This window comes from Anoplopoma fimbria, chromosome 8, assembly GCF_027596085.1.
Source record: "Anoplopoma fimbria isolate UVic2021 breed Golden Eagle Sablefish chromosome 8, Afim_UVic_2022, whole genome shotgun sequence".
Taxonomy (NCBI): Eukaryota; Metazoa; Chordata; class Actinopteri; order Perciformes; family Anoplopomatidae; genus Anoplopoma; species Anoplopoma fimbria.
In genome coordinates, this window is record NC_072456.1 from 27,677,169 (window position 1) to 27,694,668 (window position 17,500).

The 17,500-nt window shown below is 37.9% G+C and overlaps 1 protein-coding gene across 1 annotated transcript in view; it reads right to left on the reverse strand.

Moving 5' to 3' along the window:
* chd1l (chromodomain helicase DNA binding protein 1-like) overlaps nt 1–17,500 on the reverse strand; it is a 20,827-nt gene that overhangs the window by 2,487 nt on the left and 840 nt on the right. The window contains exons 3-22 of the mRNA XM_054602460.1: nt 15,440–15,546; nt 14,638–14,749; nt 14,518–14,549; nt 14,063–14,144; nt 13,805–13,967; nt 12,857–13,012; nt 12,269–12,361; nt 12,090–12,186; nt 11,431–11,504; nt 11,154–11,264; nt 9,827–9,941; nt 8,234–8,387; nt 7,943–8,129; nt 7,221–7,366; nt 5,564–5,721; nt 5,282–5,478; nt 4,136–4,234; nt 3,967–4,037; nt 1,084–1,198; nt 663–771 (exon numbers count right to left, since the gene is read on the reverse strand). Coding sequence (XP_054458435.1) covers nt 663–771; nt 1,084–1,198; nt 3,967–4,037; nt 4,136–4,234; nt 5,282–5,478; nt 5,564–5,721; nt 7,221–7,366; nt 7,943–8,129; nt 8,234–8,387; nt 9,827–9,941; nt 11,154–11,264; nt 11,431–11,504; nt 12,090–12,186; nt 12,269–12,361; nt 12,857–13,012; nt 13,805–13,967; nt 14,063–14,144; nt 14,518–14,549; nt 14,638–14,749; nt 15,440–15,546 — 2,378 coding nt within the window. The remainder of the gene's footprint in view (nt 1–662; nt 772–1,083; nt 1,199–3,966; nt 4,038–4,135; nt 4,235–5,281; nt 5,479–5,563; nt 5,722–7,220; nt 7,367–7,942; nt 8,130–8,233; nt 8,388–9,826; nt 9,942–11,153; nt 11,265–11,430; nt 11,505–12,089; nt 12,187–12,268; nt 12,362–12,856; nt 13,013–13,804; nt 13,968–14,062; nt 14,145–14,517; nt 14,550–14,637; nt 14,750–15,439; nt 15,547–17,500) is intronic.

The window sequence follows — 17,500 nt, forward strand, 5'->3', positions numbered from 1 at the left end:
ATGTGAGTTAATACAAGTGAGGACATCCAGCAGAGACTTTCATCCTGAGATCATTTATTTCATTATTGTTTTAAGGTTGTACTAAATAGTTTTAAGTTTTAGTTCATATCCTTGTCATTTAAATTCCGCTCAGCTTCTCTATTGCATCTATATTCTTTCTGATAATTCTGTACTTCTGCACAGTTGGAGATAAAAATCAAGCTATAATAATATTATTGGCTGTGTGCGAAATACTGAGGATTCCAGATTTTTTTTGTGTGATAATAATGTCATAGAATATGCCGACAGACATCCGAAGCTTTATCAAAAACCTCCATAGAAGATTAAAAACGTATATTATAATTTAATTATGGCAATAATCTGAGAATTGTATATTTCAAAAAGATATTTAATACATTTGGTTAATGCATTTGTAAACTGGTTTTAAAATATTGCTGTTTATTTAAGTCAGTAAAAAGGCATTTATTTAAAAGGTGTGTGTTGACGTAAACATTCGGCCAGCTGTTTTGAATTTGTTCCCAGAATAAGAACAAATTCAGGTAAAAGAAAAATATTTATGAATTCTGGATTTGAGCGTAAACCGTTTGTGAATGAGGCTAGTGAGGCTTGTGAATCTAAGATTTTTTTCAAAGATTTGATCTTGTGAAAGTGTTTAAGGATACATGAAGGTGGCGACGCCTCTGGACGCCAGATGTTTCCTGATGAGCCGCTCAGTTCCGTACCAGTTGAATCCTCGGGTGGAGTGACCGATGCGAGGAAGATGGACGCTGGCTTCGTGAGGAAACAACAAACAGATAAATCAGTCACTAACGTCTCTGACATGAAGACAATGTGAGCTGAACAAACACAGAATGGATCAGGTGACTCAGCTCCAGGTGTTCATTAACCCTGAGGGACATTACATTATTTTAATGTGTTTCTGTCTGTTAATTACAATTTGCAATAATTATTCCTGTGTTCACAAACAAAGACTCCTGAATATCTGGTCAGTCCAGTCCAACAATAACCTCCATCAGGCCCCTCCCCTATCTGCCTGTTCTTAATTATCAGTATGAGTTGTTGAAGTTGTTAAATGACTCGTACCTTTGTTTCTTTTGGCCGCAGCGTAAATCTTCTTCAGACCGTCATCCAGAGCGCTCAGAAGAATCCCAGACAGGTTGTTGTCTTTGTCTCTCTGCTGTGCGACGATCAGGGCCAGCTGAGGTGACAGGGAGGAGAACGAAAAACAAATAAACAGCGTCAGGCATCATTATTTGTATTTAATTGTTTCTTAGATCTTTATACTTCTGTCACTCACACATAAACCCGAACGGAGTGTCTCGCTACGACTTTTATCAGAGAAGTGTGCAGCGTTGGTTCCATCTTAGTTCCATTTCATATAGTTCCATATTACCCAACTAGAAAGCTGCGCTCCATCAATGCAGGGTTACTTGTGGTTCCTAGAGTATATAAAAGTAGGATGGGAGCCAGAGCCTTCAGTTATCAGGCTCCTCTTCTGTGGAACCAGGTTCCAGTTTCAGTCCGGGGGGCAGACACACTCACCACTTTCAAGAGCAGGCTTAAGACCTTCCTTTTTGATAGCGCTTATAGTTAGGACTGGTTCAGGTCTATAGTTAGGACTGGTTCAGGTCTATAGTTAGGGCTGGTTCAGGTCTATAGTTAGGGCTGGTTCAGGTCTATAGTTAGGACTGGTTCAGGTTTATAGTTAGGGCTTTATGGTTTCAGGTTTATAGTTAGGACTGGTTCAGGTTCACCTTGGTCCAGCCCCTAGATATGCTGCTATATGCCTAGACAGCCGGGGGACTACCTAGGATACCTGAGCTTCTTCCCTCTTCTTGTGCTTTCTTCTTCCCGCCTTTCGCAGGTTCCAGGAATCGGGGTGGACTGTCATCGTGCCACCTACTGAGGCCCTGCTGACACCCACTACTACTACCACTATCATTATTAGTCACATTACTATTATTATTGCCTGTACTATTACGCTTATTGACTTGCTTGTACCCTGGAGTCTTTGTGCTTTCTCGCTTCGCAGGCTTCTATAAATCGTGGCTGTACCTGGACCGTGGACGTGCATCCTGCTACGGCCCTGCTGACACCGACTGCTACCACCATTATTATTACTAGTCACATTACTATTACTATTACCTGTACCATTAAGCATTTTAGCTTTACTTCCACCCTGAAGCCCTTTTGCTTTCTCGTTCTGCAGGTTTCCATGAATCGTTGTGGTACCTGGACCGTAGTCGTGCCTCCTGCTGTGAGCCGACTGACACCCACTGCTACTTCCATTATTATTATTAATCACATTACTATCCCTATTTTCATAATTATAATTCTACTGTAATAATTGCTGCTGTTATTATAAGTAGTCTTATTATATGAATCATTTATGTCATATACATTGAATGTGTTGTATCTCTGTTATGCTGCTCATTCTGTACACATGACATCTATTGCATTCTGTCCATCCTGGGAGAAGGATCCCTCCTCTGTCGTTCTCCCAGAGGTTTCTTCCTTTTTCTCCCTGTTAAAGGGGTTTTTAGGGGAGTTTTTCCTGTGCCGATGTGAGGGAAGGACAGAGGATGTGAGGGTGTAAGGACAGAGGATGTGAGGGAAGGACAGAGGATGTGAGGGTCTAAGGACAGAGGATGTGAGGGTGTAAGGACAGAGGATGTGAGGGTGTAAGGACAGAGGATGTGAGGGTCTAAGGACAGAGGATCAGAGGATAAGGACAGAGGATGTGAGGGTCTAAGGACAGAGGATGTGAGGGTCTAAGGACAGAGGATGTGAGGGTCTAAGGACAGAGGATGTGAGGGTGTATAAGGACAGAGGATGTGAGGGTCTAAGGACAGAGGATGGATGTGAGGGTTAAGGACAGAGGATGTCTCATGTGTACAGATTGTAAAGCCCTCTGAGGCAAATTTGTAATTTGTGATTCTGGGCTATACAAAATAAACTGAATTGAATTGAATCTCAGCATCGGGCTTTAGTAAATAATTATAATAATAATACATTTTATTTGGTGGCGCCTTTCAAGGCACTCAAGGTCCCCTTACATCATATAAAACCAGCGTTAAAACACAATAAACAACAAATTAATAGAACATCAGAAATAAGTTTTGAGTGTTTTCATTTTAAAAATATGAATTGTTTTGTCTGTGGCATAGATTTAAGCAACGTTTTTTATTTCTAAGTTTGTAAGTTGAACCTCAGCTCCTATAATAAGTCTTTAATAAACTGTTTAGCCAAAATGCAAACACTCAGACCTTTAAGGACAAAAATGTTTATTATAAAGGAGCTAACGTTGAAAATAATAATAATAAGAAGGCAACAATGTCTCTAGAAAAAGGATTAAGTTACTTTTTTGAAATTGATTTCTCATAATTATTGATTCATTTTGATTGTACGTTCATTCATGGTTTTCCTACATAAATCACAAATATTTTGAAATATTTAATTTTGCAGCCGCTTTTGTTGTATAAACAGCGATGAGACCGTTCTGCATGAATTAAAAATGCTGCTTTGAGTTTCTGTTTTGAGTCTGTTGATCATAATCATGAACATTTTCTGCATCACAAGGGACAGTTTAACTTTAACAATTTGTTTTTAAAATAATTATCACTGTTTTGATGTATATGGCATACATTTTTGAGAGGGGGTGAGTCTTTTAAGTATTTGTAATTTGAACCTACAATAAGTAATAAACTGTGTAGACAAAATACACTCAGACCTTAAAAGGAAAAGAAAGTTCCATTGAAAACCATTAAAACCACAATGTTTGATCCCATTACATCATAAAATAATTTATTCTATTATATCAGACTTTTAATCTAGAGCTCTGACTTTAAACTATACTTTCTACTATTTTCCACCAGATTGAGTCATTTTCTCAGGTTTGTCCTATGGAGATAATACAAATTACATGTTATATTATAAGTGTTTTTAAAACAGTTAAACAGAACCTACTTGATCTCGGCCGTCTAATCTGGACTGTTTGTCATCGATGGGGAAGAGAAGCACATTTCCAAAGTCCAAATCTGAAACAAATAAAATGGTCACTCTTCAAACTTGTAATTTAATTGATGTCAACCGAACGTTACAGATGAAGATGATTTTGTATCTTAAATAATCTCACCGTTCATTTTGCCGGCTAACTCGTACTTCTGTCGCGGTTCATCTGATCTCAGCTCCAGAGCGGTGAAGAGGCCTCCTCTTCCCCACCGGCCAGAGTCGTCTACAAAAAACACCATTAATAATTACAGAAACGAACACCTTCTGATGACATGTTCTGTCGCTTTTTAACCACAGTGATTCAGGAAGCAAACGAAGAGCCATCATCTATTTCTAAATGGATTCCAATAAGCAAATTTCTCTCAATATATAGGAAAAAATTATGATTTTTAGTAACACATGCTAAAAATATACAAAAAAAAGGCAAAATATTCATAGAAAACATTGAAATAACTGAGGTTGCTTCCATTAAATTCCTCAAAGTCATATTCACTTAACATTAAAATACCGTTATCGACTTGCCTGTAGAAATATCATGAAGTTCCTGTATTTTAACTTTTTATTACAGCTTAATTTATCCTCATTATTTGTTGTCATACTACTTGTCCCACTTCTCACAATAAGATTTTCCTAATCCAAAGGAGTGATTAGTTTTTCCTGTTTCTCTCTTGAGAAAACACAGTTTTTAACTACATGTAGTAGACTTGAGTATTCATGTATTAATATTAAACCTTAACTCCTGATCTTCTTCAGACATTCACTCACTGTGAGGACATTAATCGTCTGATTTCTCTTAATCATAATTAATTGAAATATAATTATCACTACAATCAACATCTTCATTATCATTATTCAAAAAACATCTGCATTAAATAAGCAAAGATTTATAACTTTTCATGGATTTTATTGCAAAGCACCTCAACTTGTAAACAACAACTTGTAAACTATGATAAATGTAATAATTTTTTTATATCCCTACTTAGTCTTGAAACTTGGATGAATTATGCATTATTATGTTTTTATCCTTTTTCTTTTTAAAAGTGACAACGAGGAACTTTTAACTTAATCAATCCTGATCCTCTGGGACTCAGAAACACTACCACTTTTGTCCACAGGGGCCGCCAAAACATGAAAGTTCCTCATCGTAAATTTAAATTTGTCTTTTTGTTGATTTTTTAATATTTTATATGTAAAATAAAGAAATAAAAATAGAAATATTTTGACACACGTTCTGCTAGCTTTCTCTTTAGGTGTAATCGTGGTTTCGTACCAACACAGTGGACGATGATGGCGTCTCCCTGAGCGGTGTGAGGATGAGTAACATCCCCGAGGACGTAGTGGATGGCCGAGCTGTCAGAGTCTGTGGAGCAAACGCTGCCGTCATCCTCTTCTTCATCTTCTTCTTCTTCACTGTCAACCGACGGCAGACAACGTGACCTGTAACCGCACGACTGCCACCACGACATTCTGCATGAGAAAAACAGTGTGTTTCAGAGGTGGGTGAAGTCACTGAGAGCTGAAATAAAACATGTTTGATTTGACAGATCTTCACTTTTTCTTGTGTTTCTGCTCTTGTTGCTTCTTCTTCACGTCCTCCTGGAGTTTGGCTCTCTTGGCTGCAGCCTCCTCCCGTCTCTGGCGTTTCAGCTCCAGCTCAGCCTCCGTCAGGGGTTTCCTCTTCCTCGTTGGCATCCCGAGGGACAGCGAGACCTGGGAACAAATCGTTAGTCACAGTTTGATCTGTTCAATAATCAACATGATTTAAGTATAGCTCAGCATTGGAATGTGACTTTCTTCAGTGGTTTACACATCAACCATTAGGCTCTAAATAAAGGCTGTTTAATAGATCGAGTGCCACAACCACATACCGTTTATAAGAAGTGAAGTGACACTCCTTGGTTTGTGGAGTTTGTCAGTTTCGACGTAGCCATTTTGGCTCTTCTGCAACCAGTGAACAGGAAGTGACCATATCTGGACTGAGGAGGAGTGACGTAGAGACGCTGTATATGTCTCTGGTGTCGACCTGTCAATCAGTGTGTAGCCCCGCCCTAAAGCATCCCCTGCTTTATGGTCTGTTTGACTCTAAATGGAGCATCATTTACTAAATGAACATCATGCTGTATTGAAGAAGACTTGAAACTAGAGATTGAGACCATAAACTCATGTTTACAATGTTTACTGAGGGAATAAATCAAGAGAGAAGTAGAGTCATTTTCTCATAGACTTCTATACAACCAGAGGAGTCGCCCCCTGGTGGACAGGAGAGAGAATGCAGCTTTAACACATGAAGCTTTGACTTCACTCGGCAGAACCGAAGGTTGCCTCTTGGTCACAGCTAGTGTTTAGTTTTGGTGGAAAACAAAGATAATCATCTGACACAAAGGTCTGTCTTATTCATATTCTCATGTGAAGCAAACAAAGTATGAAGCTGAGAGCAGAGAGAAGAAGTCTTAAAATGGGGAATGTGAGTTTGTATTAGGTAAAAATCATTATCAGTTTAAGTGTGTGCTATATTAAGAATTTATACACCTCTTTACTTTGCTGTTGGTAAGAACAAAGGTGGCTGCTGCCTGGAGGGAGAAACGGCTGGTTTGTTAACATGACAGATCATAATGCTTGTTCTGAGGACACGGTGTCTCTGCCATCATCAAGGTTGTTGTTGAATTATTCTTTGTTCAGCACGACCCAACCTTACATTTCCCACACCCGTCATGTGATGCATTCAGTGGACGAGAAGCCTGTTTCTTTTACAGCTGAATAACACATTTCAATATTTGAAAGCAATAGCTAGTTTATTTTGTAAAAAAGTTCTTTAAAATTGATTTTTGGAATTGATTCGGAATCGATTTAGAATCTTGAAGGATAATAATCTTGATTCTGACATGACTTGATTCAGTTCTCCGTCATAAAGGTAAAGAGGTGTAAATATTCTAAATATAGCGTTCTCTTAAACTGATATTGATTCTTTTAGGAGTCTAAAATACGTCCACAGCAGAACATTGATCTGCTCCGTGCTGGTTCTCCTGTCTGTTTCTACAAACATCTGCTGTAGTGAAACACTGACTGTGGAGGAGAACCTCACACAGACACACTGATAAACATCACTACCGTCACTATAAAGACGTGAATAAACAAAAAAGGTGTCCAACATAAAATATATAAATCTAAAATGTCCCCATCAGTCGTGAGTGAAGGAGACAGAATCTTACTCCAGCTTTGTGCCTCAGAGCTCGTCCTTCTCCTGCAGCTTTCTGGAACTCGGCCATCTGGTCCTCAAGCAAACGGTCAAAGCTCTTCTGGTCTTCAGAGCTCGGGTCTCTACTGTAGTCCTTACCCTCAAAGTAGTACATGTGGTCTGGGGGAAAGGGGGAGTTAATATTCACTCACAAAATTACTAATGGTGGAGTAACGGACCGTTGTTGATAAGTGATCCGTAAGAAGAAAAAAACACTATAAATTACTATAACAAAGTAAAAGTATAACATTTAGTATTTTGGATGGTTTACAGACTTCAGAGTCATTTTTGGGATGATGGAAAATAAAATAAATAGTCTGGATCCTTGTAGACCAGCTGCTATAATCAAACAACAAAGGAATCTGTATCTGACAATATGGATCATTAATGATCGGCAATTAGTATCAGCGGCAAAAAAATGTGATCAGAGATATAATTGCTCCTTTTTTCTTTTGTGCTGATCTGATCGATCCAAACCGTGACTTTTATGATCTGTTACCCTACTAGCTTCTACTCATACTTGGGGAAGGAAATATGAACCCAACAGAGGAAATCTGTGGTGCATTTTCACATTTGCAAGGTTGAGAACTGAAAATAAAAGTGAGATGTTTGCATGACAGAATAACCAGTTTAACAACCGTGAATACCGAATGTTCTGAGACACGTTAACAAAAGAGATTTTAAAGATAAGCTTACTCTGCCCGTCAGATTCAGAACCGCTCTCCTCTTCCTCTTCTTCTTCTTCTCTGAGCGAGCTGAACTCTTCATCGATCCACTGACCATCACGCGACGGACCGAGGATCTTCTCCAGCTTCACCTCCGTCACCGAGCTCTCGGAGGAGGACAGAAGCTTATCTACGCCGAACTTCAAGATCTCACTGAGCTGCAGAGGACAGAAGGACTTTTGCATTAAAAGTGGACACAAGAACTGCAGAATTCAAAGAATATATATAATGTTTTAGTGTTCTAATCGTGTAATATTTAAACCTGCAGTCCTGCAGCGGCTGTCTGAGCTTGGTCCAGCAGAGAGAAGCGTCCTTCTTCAATAACGGTGTTGGTGAGCTGTAACTTGGACGCGGCTCTGGAGTACATGATTTCCTCCACCGTGTCTCTCGCCAGAAGACGGATCACTTTCACCGGCCTGAAAAGAGACAAAGATTCAAAAAGGGTTCTCCAGAAATTCAGTATCATTAAAGGGACAGTCCGCCTTAACATCAAAGATACAATATTTGCGGTTGATATTTTGACATTAATTACATTTATGCAACATATATTCCAGGTAAAAAGTTCACGCAGCACCTTTTAAAGATTATTATGATATTTTTTGACATACTTTACTATGACTATGACTTTTTTAAAATATTTTTTGAAATACTATGCTATGACTTTTTTATATATTTTTTGAAATACTTTACTATGACTTTAAAGAGAGCAGCACCCCCCAGAATAAAAACTTATTTTACATATTTTATCGACATAGTATACTGCAACTTTTTTGACAACACACTATACTATGACTTCTTCAAATTTTCTTCTTACCTGTAGTTCTATTTATCAATGTGGATTGTTTTTGTGTGATTTGCAGAGTGTTGGAGGTATCGGCCCTAGAAATCACTGACTTCTCTCCAATAAAATAGAACTATATGAAACTCAACTAAATAAATTTGAAAAACTCAACAGCAATGTTTCCTTCCAGAGATCATGACCAAGTTACTGAAGATGATTCACAGACATTGTTGTGAGCAGTTTCATGTAGGAACTATTTTCTTTCTGCCGAGCTACTGAGAAAGGTAGCTCGGTAAGAGGAATAATATTTCTGATTTTTGGGTGAACTGTCCCTTTAAGTTGGTTACAAAAGCTGGTCAGCAGAGGTTTAGTCCCTGGTTTAAGATCTACATTACCCATAATGCAGCTCTGCAGCATCTTCTGAATCTATGAGTTTATGACGAGGCTCTTCTGTCGAATATCTGAAGTCTTTAAGGGGAAACTCCAAAGATTCTCCACTTCAAAGTGTGTTTACAGATGTTTGTGAAACAAGTTGTGAAAAACATTTTATGTGACTCCTGAGTGAAATAAATATTTTGGTGTGGAGTAAAAAAGAAGTGATGCAACCAGACCACTCCATTGTCCGCTGCTAATCTCTGCTGCAGCTACATTAGCCGGCACTAGCATAACACACCTGAATCTCCAACTGGTCAAGTTGCATTGTGGGTAATGTGGGCGCAAGGTTTAGACAAGGTGGAAGAATTTGTTGAATAAAAACATCCGATATTTATGGTTCTGCTGCATCGATTTTGATAGTTTTTCTTATAAACTGTCCGTTATGAGTCTGATGATGCTGCGGGAGGACGATGATACATCAGTGGAGTACATTTAAAGTCAAACTACATATCACCCTTGTGACATCATCAGGTTTTTTTTTGTCAGACTTTAAGGAAGCTGCTCCAGAGATAAAGAGGATATGATAAAACAAGCTCCCAAAACTGGCATTTACCTGTAAAATCATGTCATGCCCTTTAACAAATATTCCCTATTATAGGTTAATCTAGCATGCTGGGTAATATTTTTTGGAGCCGTCACCTGTTCTGACCAATCCGGTGGCAGCGTGCGGCGGCCTGCAGGTCGTTCTGAGGGTTGAAGTCGCTGTCCATGAAGATGACGGTGTCAGCGGCTGTGAGGTTCAGACCGACTCCGCCTGCAGAGACAGCACACGATGTCTGACAACCAACTTATTATTTACATATTTATTCACTCATATAGTCTAAAGAATTCTACACAAACAATAACAAGCTGTGGCAGGAAATCAGGTTTCTCTCACAACTTTTACACTTCATGTGAAACAGCAGCAGCTCTTCTCTCTGATCCTCTTTCCTCTCTCAGCTCGTTCTATGAACCCGGATGTATATTTAGATAAGCAGCTCAGTCACTGTTAACCTTTCATACAAAATGATTCCTGTCACAGCGTTTGTGTCTGTTTACAAGAAGTCAAGTTGCTCTGAGGTCATTAGAGGTCAAAAAGGTCAAAAAGAAATGCCATTTAATTACATAGTAATATATATTTATCCACTTTGTTTTAACAAACATCAGTCCTAATTATTCATTTTCAGAATTCTACCCCTTTAAATTTGAGTTTTTTTATAGGTTTCACACAATTGTCAAAATGTATGCCATATGCATTAATACGGACAAATAATCAAAAACATAAGAAGTCAAAAATGTCACTTGTGATGCAGAAGTGTTAACAATTAAGTGTACCAGACTTCAAACAGGAAGTCAATGCAGTAATTGGAAAACATTTAAAACTGTCTTATCACTGTTTATGAGCTGTTTATACAACAGAAGTGGCTTCAAAATGTAAATATTTCAACATGTTTGTGATAAATGTAGGACAACGGACCATAAATTAAGATAAAATCAAAAGAATTTTAATAATATTTAATGAAAAATCAATTTCTGAGAAGTAACTTTACCTTTTTTGTTTAAGGGACATTTTTGCCTTTTTATATTATTTCAAACCTTATCTCCTATAATAAAAGTATATAATAAACTGTGAAGTGAAAATACAGACATGCAGGTCCTTAAGGACAAAAATGTCTCATTGAAACCCATTTAAAAAAAATCTGTGAGACAAAATTACATTTAAAAGGTTTAAAATTCTGCCAATTAATGAATTTTTGGTTGTTATGATCAGGACTGATGTTGGTTTAAATATTTAACTCAGTGAAAGTGGAAAATAATATTAATATTTAATATTTTATGGCAGTTTTTGGACACATCTTTTAACAAAAGTACAAATAGTAAAAAAAGCTAATACTGATTTGAATATTCTGCATTCCTGAAACATTAAAAAGTACAATATGAACATTTCTTGTCTTCCTGTTCCTACTTTTTAGGGTTTTTCATTAACCTGCTTTAGTGCTGAGTAGAAAGACAAAGATGTCTTTGCTGCTGAAGTTCTTCACTGCTAGATTTCTTTCTTCCCCTCGAACGGACCCGTCCAGACGCTCATAGCTATACCCTGAACAGAGAAATAAATAAAATAAATATACTGTTATATTGTTGCCGTTAGCGATGAGATTAAAGACAGTATAGATAGTTGCCTTTGTGAGATGAGAAACGTAAATAAAAGTGCGATAAAGTCAGTGAAACATCAGACGGTTAGTCTTTGTTGTTCTCCTGTTTACCTCTGAACTCCATGTAATCCTGAAGAATGTCCAGCATCCTCGTCATCTGAGAGAACAGAAGGATCCGATGGCCTCTTCACCCACAGAAATGAGAAGAGATTCAGAGTGAGATGACAGAGTTTATGGATCAATAAGTGACTGAGCCCAAACTAGGGACGGGTATCGTTAGGATTGTATCAATACTAGTACTCTCATCGATTCTGCTTATCAGTTCTTTTAGATTATATTGTGAGAAAAAAGACATTAATTAAGAAAATAATCAACATTTCTTTATTAGTCTTGTATGTAAACAAATAGTCGAGGATGGACGGCTGATCTCCAAACAGTAGAACACTGATCATTACTGCAGACTGATGTTCTGCTTGTTGTCCAGATGTTGAGATGAACTGCTGCTGTTTCCTCCTCAACTTGTGAGGTTTTATTGAGTTTGAGACAACGAGAGTTCTCAGAGTCTACTGGAGGAACATGTAGAACCACTTTGGATCTTTGTGTTCTCTCTCCATGTCTCACTCCAGAACTTTAAAGTACTGATAGCAGAACCGGTAACTCCAGACCGGATCAATACTCCGGGTTTTACTCATTTAGAACCGGGGTTTCAGGGGGCGTCCCTCTCCTAAACTGCCACCAGGTGGAGCCCTACAACAGGTAGATGGACTCACCCTTTGTGAAGGTAACTCATCATCCCGTCCAGAAGAGAGAGTTTCCCGCTGGCTTCCACCAGATGCTCCCCCATCTCAAACGGCTCCGGCTCCACCCCTAAACAAGAAACAACGTTGAAGCGTATCGTATAGATCCGTCTGGTTCAGAAGGTCTTTATCATTGATTGATCACTTCTCACCGTCAAACAGGTACGGGTGGTCGACACACTTCCTCAGGTTCATCAGGATGTTCAGCAGCCGGTTCTTGTTGCCCTGGTCGTTTCCAAAAGCCTCTGAAAAAAACAGATAGATGTGGTGATGATGATGATGATTTACGCCCCCAAAAAACAGCATTCTGCTCTGATTTATGATTTCACACCAGAGTATAGTTAGATCAATACATTCTTATATCATTCATATATAAGATGCAGATATATTTGTGAATATGTTGGAAGAAAAGTAAGAATTACAGATAAAACAAACATTGTTTGAGGTCATTGAGACATTTTTTTGTTTGTTTTCCACTTGAGAGAACTTTCAAGTAGATTTTTCTTCTGTAAAAAGAAACGTCTGTGTGTATCTTTATTACAATAATAAATAAAAAACTCTATATATATTAAAATCAATAGTATTTGTTTAAATATTCTTTGTTTATGGTTTAAATAAACAACAACTGTTAGCCGATACATCGTTCTCGAGTATCACATATTTTTCTAAGCTCTCAAATATTGATACCAGTTATCGATCCAGTATTAGTCCGACATTCCACCACAGTGCAGACGTCTCACCCAGATCCTTCATCAGAAAGGCTTTGTAGTATTTCTTCTGCAGGGCCGACATGCCGTGGTACATCAGCAGCTCCGTCTTCTTCGGCAGATCGACAGCCACTTCTGACTTCACGCGACGGAGCAGGAAGGGTTCCAGGACGCTCTGCAGCTCAGCAGCTGGAAGAGGAAGAGGAAGAGGAAGACCGGTGAGAGGGAATCAGAAGGACAACGGGCAGAACTGGGTTTGTCTTTGTGTGAGGTTTTTGCTAAATAGATCTTTGGCTCGACAACTACAGTGAATCAAATACATCCCTATTTATGTAACTTATATTTTCCAACACCTCATCTATTCAAATATTGCCCTTAAAGCCATAATTTTTTTTTTTATTTTTTTATCAGCATGGAGCAAATCAATGTTCTGCTGTGGACGTATTTTAGACTCCTAAAAGAATCAATATCAGTTTAAGAGAACGCTATATTTAGAATATTTACACCTCTTTACCTTTATGACGGAGAACTGAAGCTGTTATCTATGCTCTCTACAAAGACACCAGACTACATTCACACAAACAGAGATTTAACCTCTCAGAACACAGGAGCTACTGCTCTACTGCTGCCTCCACCTGTTAGTCTGTTTGTGTTGTTGTGAGACTTTTGTGAATCTGAATGAACTATTTAAAACACCAGAGTCACACAATAACAGGTGTTCTGCAATGCAAAATTACTCTTTTTGTGAATGGAGTCTGGTGGCGTTCTCTTAAACTGATATTGATTCTTTTAGGAGTCTAAAATACGTCCACAGCAGAACATTGATCTGCTCCGTGCTGGTTCTCCTGTCTGTTTCTACAAACATCTGCTGTAGTGAAACACTGACTGTGGAGGAGAACCTCACACAGACACACTGATAAACATCACTACTGTCCCTTGTTTGGATACATGATGTTAGTAACATAAATTTGTCCTTCATACCTAGAGCGGGTTGACTCTGAACGTTGGAGTAATAGTCGGTGAAGTCGTCTGCCTCTTCAGCTGTGAAGATGTTTGGCTGAATGAAGCTCAGCAGCGAGTAGAGCTCCTGCAGGTTGTTCTGGATCGGGGTTCCTGTCAGCAGGACTCTGAAACCCACTGAGAACTACACCAGAACAGAACAGGGAGAGGGTTACAGCTGATGGAGGGAGAGATGAAGAAACAGATACCTGACGTCTCGAACCAGGTTCAGTTCAGTACCTCAGTCAAGACTTTGTGTAATAATGAGTTCTGATTCTTCAGCCTGTGAGCTTCGTCTACAACGAGCACCTTCCACTTCCACCTGAGGAGAGAGAGGGAACACGGATACAGGGAAACAAGGAATTTACTGATTTAAATAGTTAATATGTGAATGTATAAATACTGTTACACACATACCAAATGTTTAGAGCACAGATAAGATATTAAACGACTGATATGTTTGTATATATATAGACATTAATTAATTCCTGTGTCCATGCATTGTTAATCAACATGTTCTTCACTGGTAATCTCCCTTTATACTACACAACCAAGCCTTGTTTCTACAAGTGATGAAATGTAATTAAGTACATTTACTCAAGCACTTGTACTTTACTTAAGTATTTCCATTTGATGCTACTTTATACTTTTATTCCACCAAATTTCGGATGCTTTGTGATTCAGAACACACTCACCGTCTTAAGAATGAAGCGTCTTTGAGACACAGCTGGAAATGAAAGTTTCATTTTTTTTTCAATGTCAGTTTAAAACAGATGAATGAAATGTTAAAAATGATTTTAAAAAAAGCCACAGACCTCGTATGTAGTGAGCAGAACATTAAAGTCCTGAGTTTGTGTTTCCTTCTGAAGCTCAGCTCGTCTCTCTTTGTCTCCTTTGTAACTCAACACAGTGAGAGACGGAGCGAAGCTGCAACCAAGAAAAACAAGTTTAGAACATTATGAATTCACATTTAATGCTGGTTAAGACCTTTTTGAGACCTCGACAGAGAAAATGTAAAACTCTTTCCACAGCCAAAGCTGATGCATAGATTTATGTTTGAAATCAACAAGACAATATCAATAGGGATATTTTTGTATCTCCATATAAGAAACATATCTAAAATCTCTTAAGGTAATCAAATTAAGGGCAATTACAATCAATTGTGTCCCACAGAAACCCCACAACATTTTAATTTCTGTGAGTGAGCCAGTGAATGAGTGAGCATCTCTGTGTCTGTCCACTAATCTCTCATTCTCCTGCAGCAAACTGCATCATATTATGTGTGTCCAGTCATAGCTGCATGCTCAAGGACCTCTGGTGGCTGAAGTGACAAACACTTTCTTAAAACACCTTTTATTACCTGTTTTATTCTGCCACTGACTGCCTGCTGACTCCTCACTCACAATAGCATCAACAGCAGTGGTCGTTACAGACACCTGAGTGCGCCTTTCTAGTCAAAAATTATTTTAGGAGCTTAAATTCTGGAAATCTAGTTATGGACATTTTAAGGATCCACAAGAACAACGTATATGTAGTTTACAGTCTTTGATGAACGGCGTTATGAGCAGATTATCAATAACCATCAATGACATCAATCATATCTGAATGTGACTTCACCATTCCAGCTCCTTCCTCCAGTTCTCCAGGACAGACAGCGGGCTCAGAACCAGGAACGGACCTTTCTTCCCGAGAGCTCCGGACATGAACACCAGCAGAGAGATCGTCTGAAGAGACACAACATTATTACAATATATTACATATATAATTAAGTAATTATATTACAATAACACAACACGCAGGCCCTTTTTTCCACAGCAGTTCACAGTATTTGTCATTATTATAGTGAAAAATGTTCATCACAATTTCTAAAAGACAAAGGTGATGCTGCTTGTTTTGTAAAGCTGGAACTAGAATGTTTTCCTGTAATTTTATTTTAAGGACATATTAGTTATTAAATCGTTTGGGAGATAATTTTTCCATTGATATTCTAATAATTTAAATCGGGTTCTAATTTCAGCTCTAAAACTGAGTAAATACATATTTTATCTCACTTAAGTTTTAATTAAGTTTCCACAGAGACATAAACAGAAAAGCAAAACGTCAACACAATAAACTATAGAACAAGATACACAAGCCAAACAAAATAACAATGATTGTTGTTAAATTGTTCACGTTATATTTTAATGAGACATTTATTTAGTTGGCGTCTTATAAATTATCCATTTCTTACACTTCTTTTTAAATTAAATCTCTTTGACTGTCAAATAAGTGTGGCAGCTTTTCCATAAGGTAAATATATTGGTTAGTTTCCAGCCAATGTTTGTGTTTTGGAGCATTAACATTAAGCCAAAATTAAGTGAATGCATTTTAGTTTAGTTTCATCACGACATCTTTAATGTTCCCAGTGTAATTATACTTAGTAACATAAATCAGGACAGGAACCTAAAACCTTTTTCACAGAGCCCATTTTGACATGTCACAGCAAAGGTGGAAATAATAAACCAATAAATGCTTTATTGAGTTCAAGGAAACATTAACCAACAGATTTAACCCTTTAGTTTAATAACATAATAGAAGTTTGTATAATAACAAAATAAACATATGTATATACTGTACATTTTTATTCCTGTTCTATCTTTATTTTGTTGTATAGTATGTGTGTTTTATTGTCTGTGTCTGTGTAGTTGTATTTATTGTCTGTGTAGTTGTATAGTATGTGTATTTATTGTCTGTGTCTGTGTAGTTGTATAGTATGTGTATTTATTGTCTGTGTAGTTGTATAGTATGTGTATTTATTGTCTGTGTAGTTGTATAGTATGTGTATTTATTGTCTGTGTAGTTGTATAGTATGTGTATTTATTGTCTGTGTAGTTGTATAGTATTTATTGTCTGTGTATTATAGTATTGTCTGTGTAGTTGTATAGTATGTGTATTTATTGTCTGTGTAGTTGTATAGTATGTGTATTTATTGTCTGTGTAGTTGTATAGTATGTGTATTGTATAGTATGTTATTTATTGTCTGTGTAGTTGTATAGTATGTGTATTTATTGTCTGTGTAGTTGTATAGTATGTGTATTTATTGTCTGTGTAGTTGTAGTTGTATAGTATGTGTATTTATTGTCTGTGTAGTTGTATAGTATGTGTATTGTATTTATTGTCTGTGTAGTTGAGCTGCTGCAACACTTGAATTTCCCCATGGGGATCAATAAAGGAATATAATAATAAACCTGTATCAGCCATAAACTCTGCTTACTACTGTGATTATATGAATCATTTATGTCATATACATTGAATGTGTTCTCTGTTATGCTGTTATTCTGTACACATGACATCTATTGACTTCTGTCCATCCTGGAGAAGGATCCTCCTCTGTCGCTCTCTAAGGACAGAGGATGTGAGGGTGTAGAGGTTTCTTCCTTTTTTCAACTTGTTAAAGGGTTTTAAGGACAGAGGAGTTTTTCCTGTAAGGACAGAGGATGTGAGGGTGAGGACAGAGGAGGTGACAGGACAGAGGAGGGGTGTAAGGACAGAGGATGGACAGACAGGGATGTGAGGGTCTAAGGACAGAGGATGTGAGGGTCTAAGGACAGAGGATGTGAGGGTGTAAGGACAGAGGATGTGAGGGTCTAAGGACAGAGGATGTGAGGGTGTAAGGAGAGAGGATGTGAGGGTCTAGGA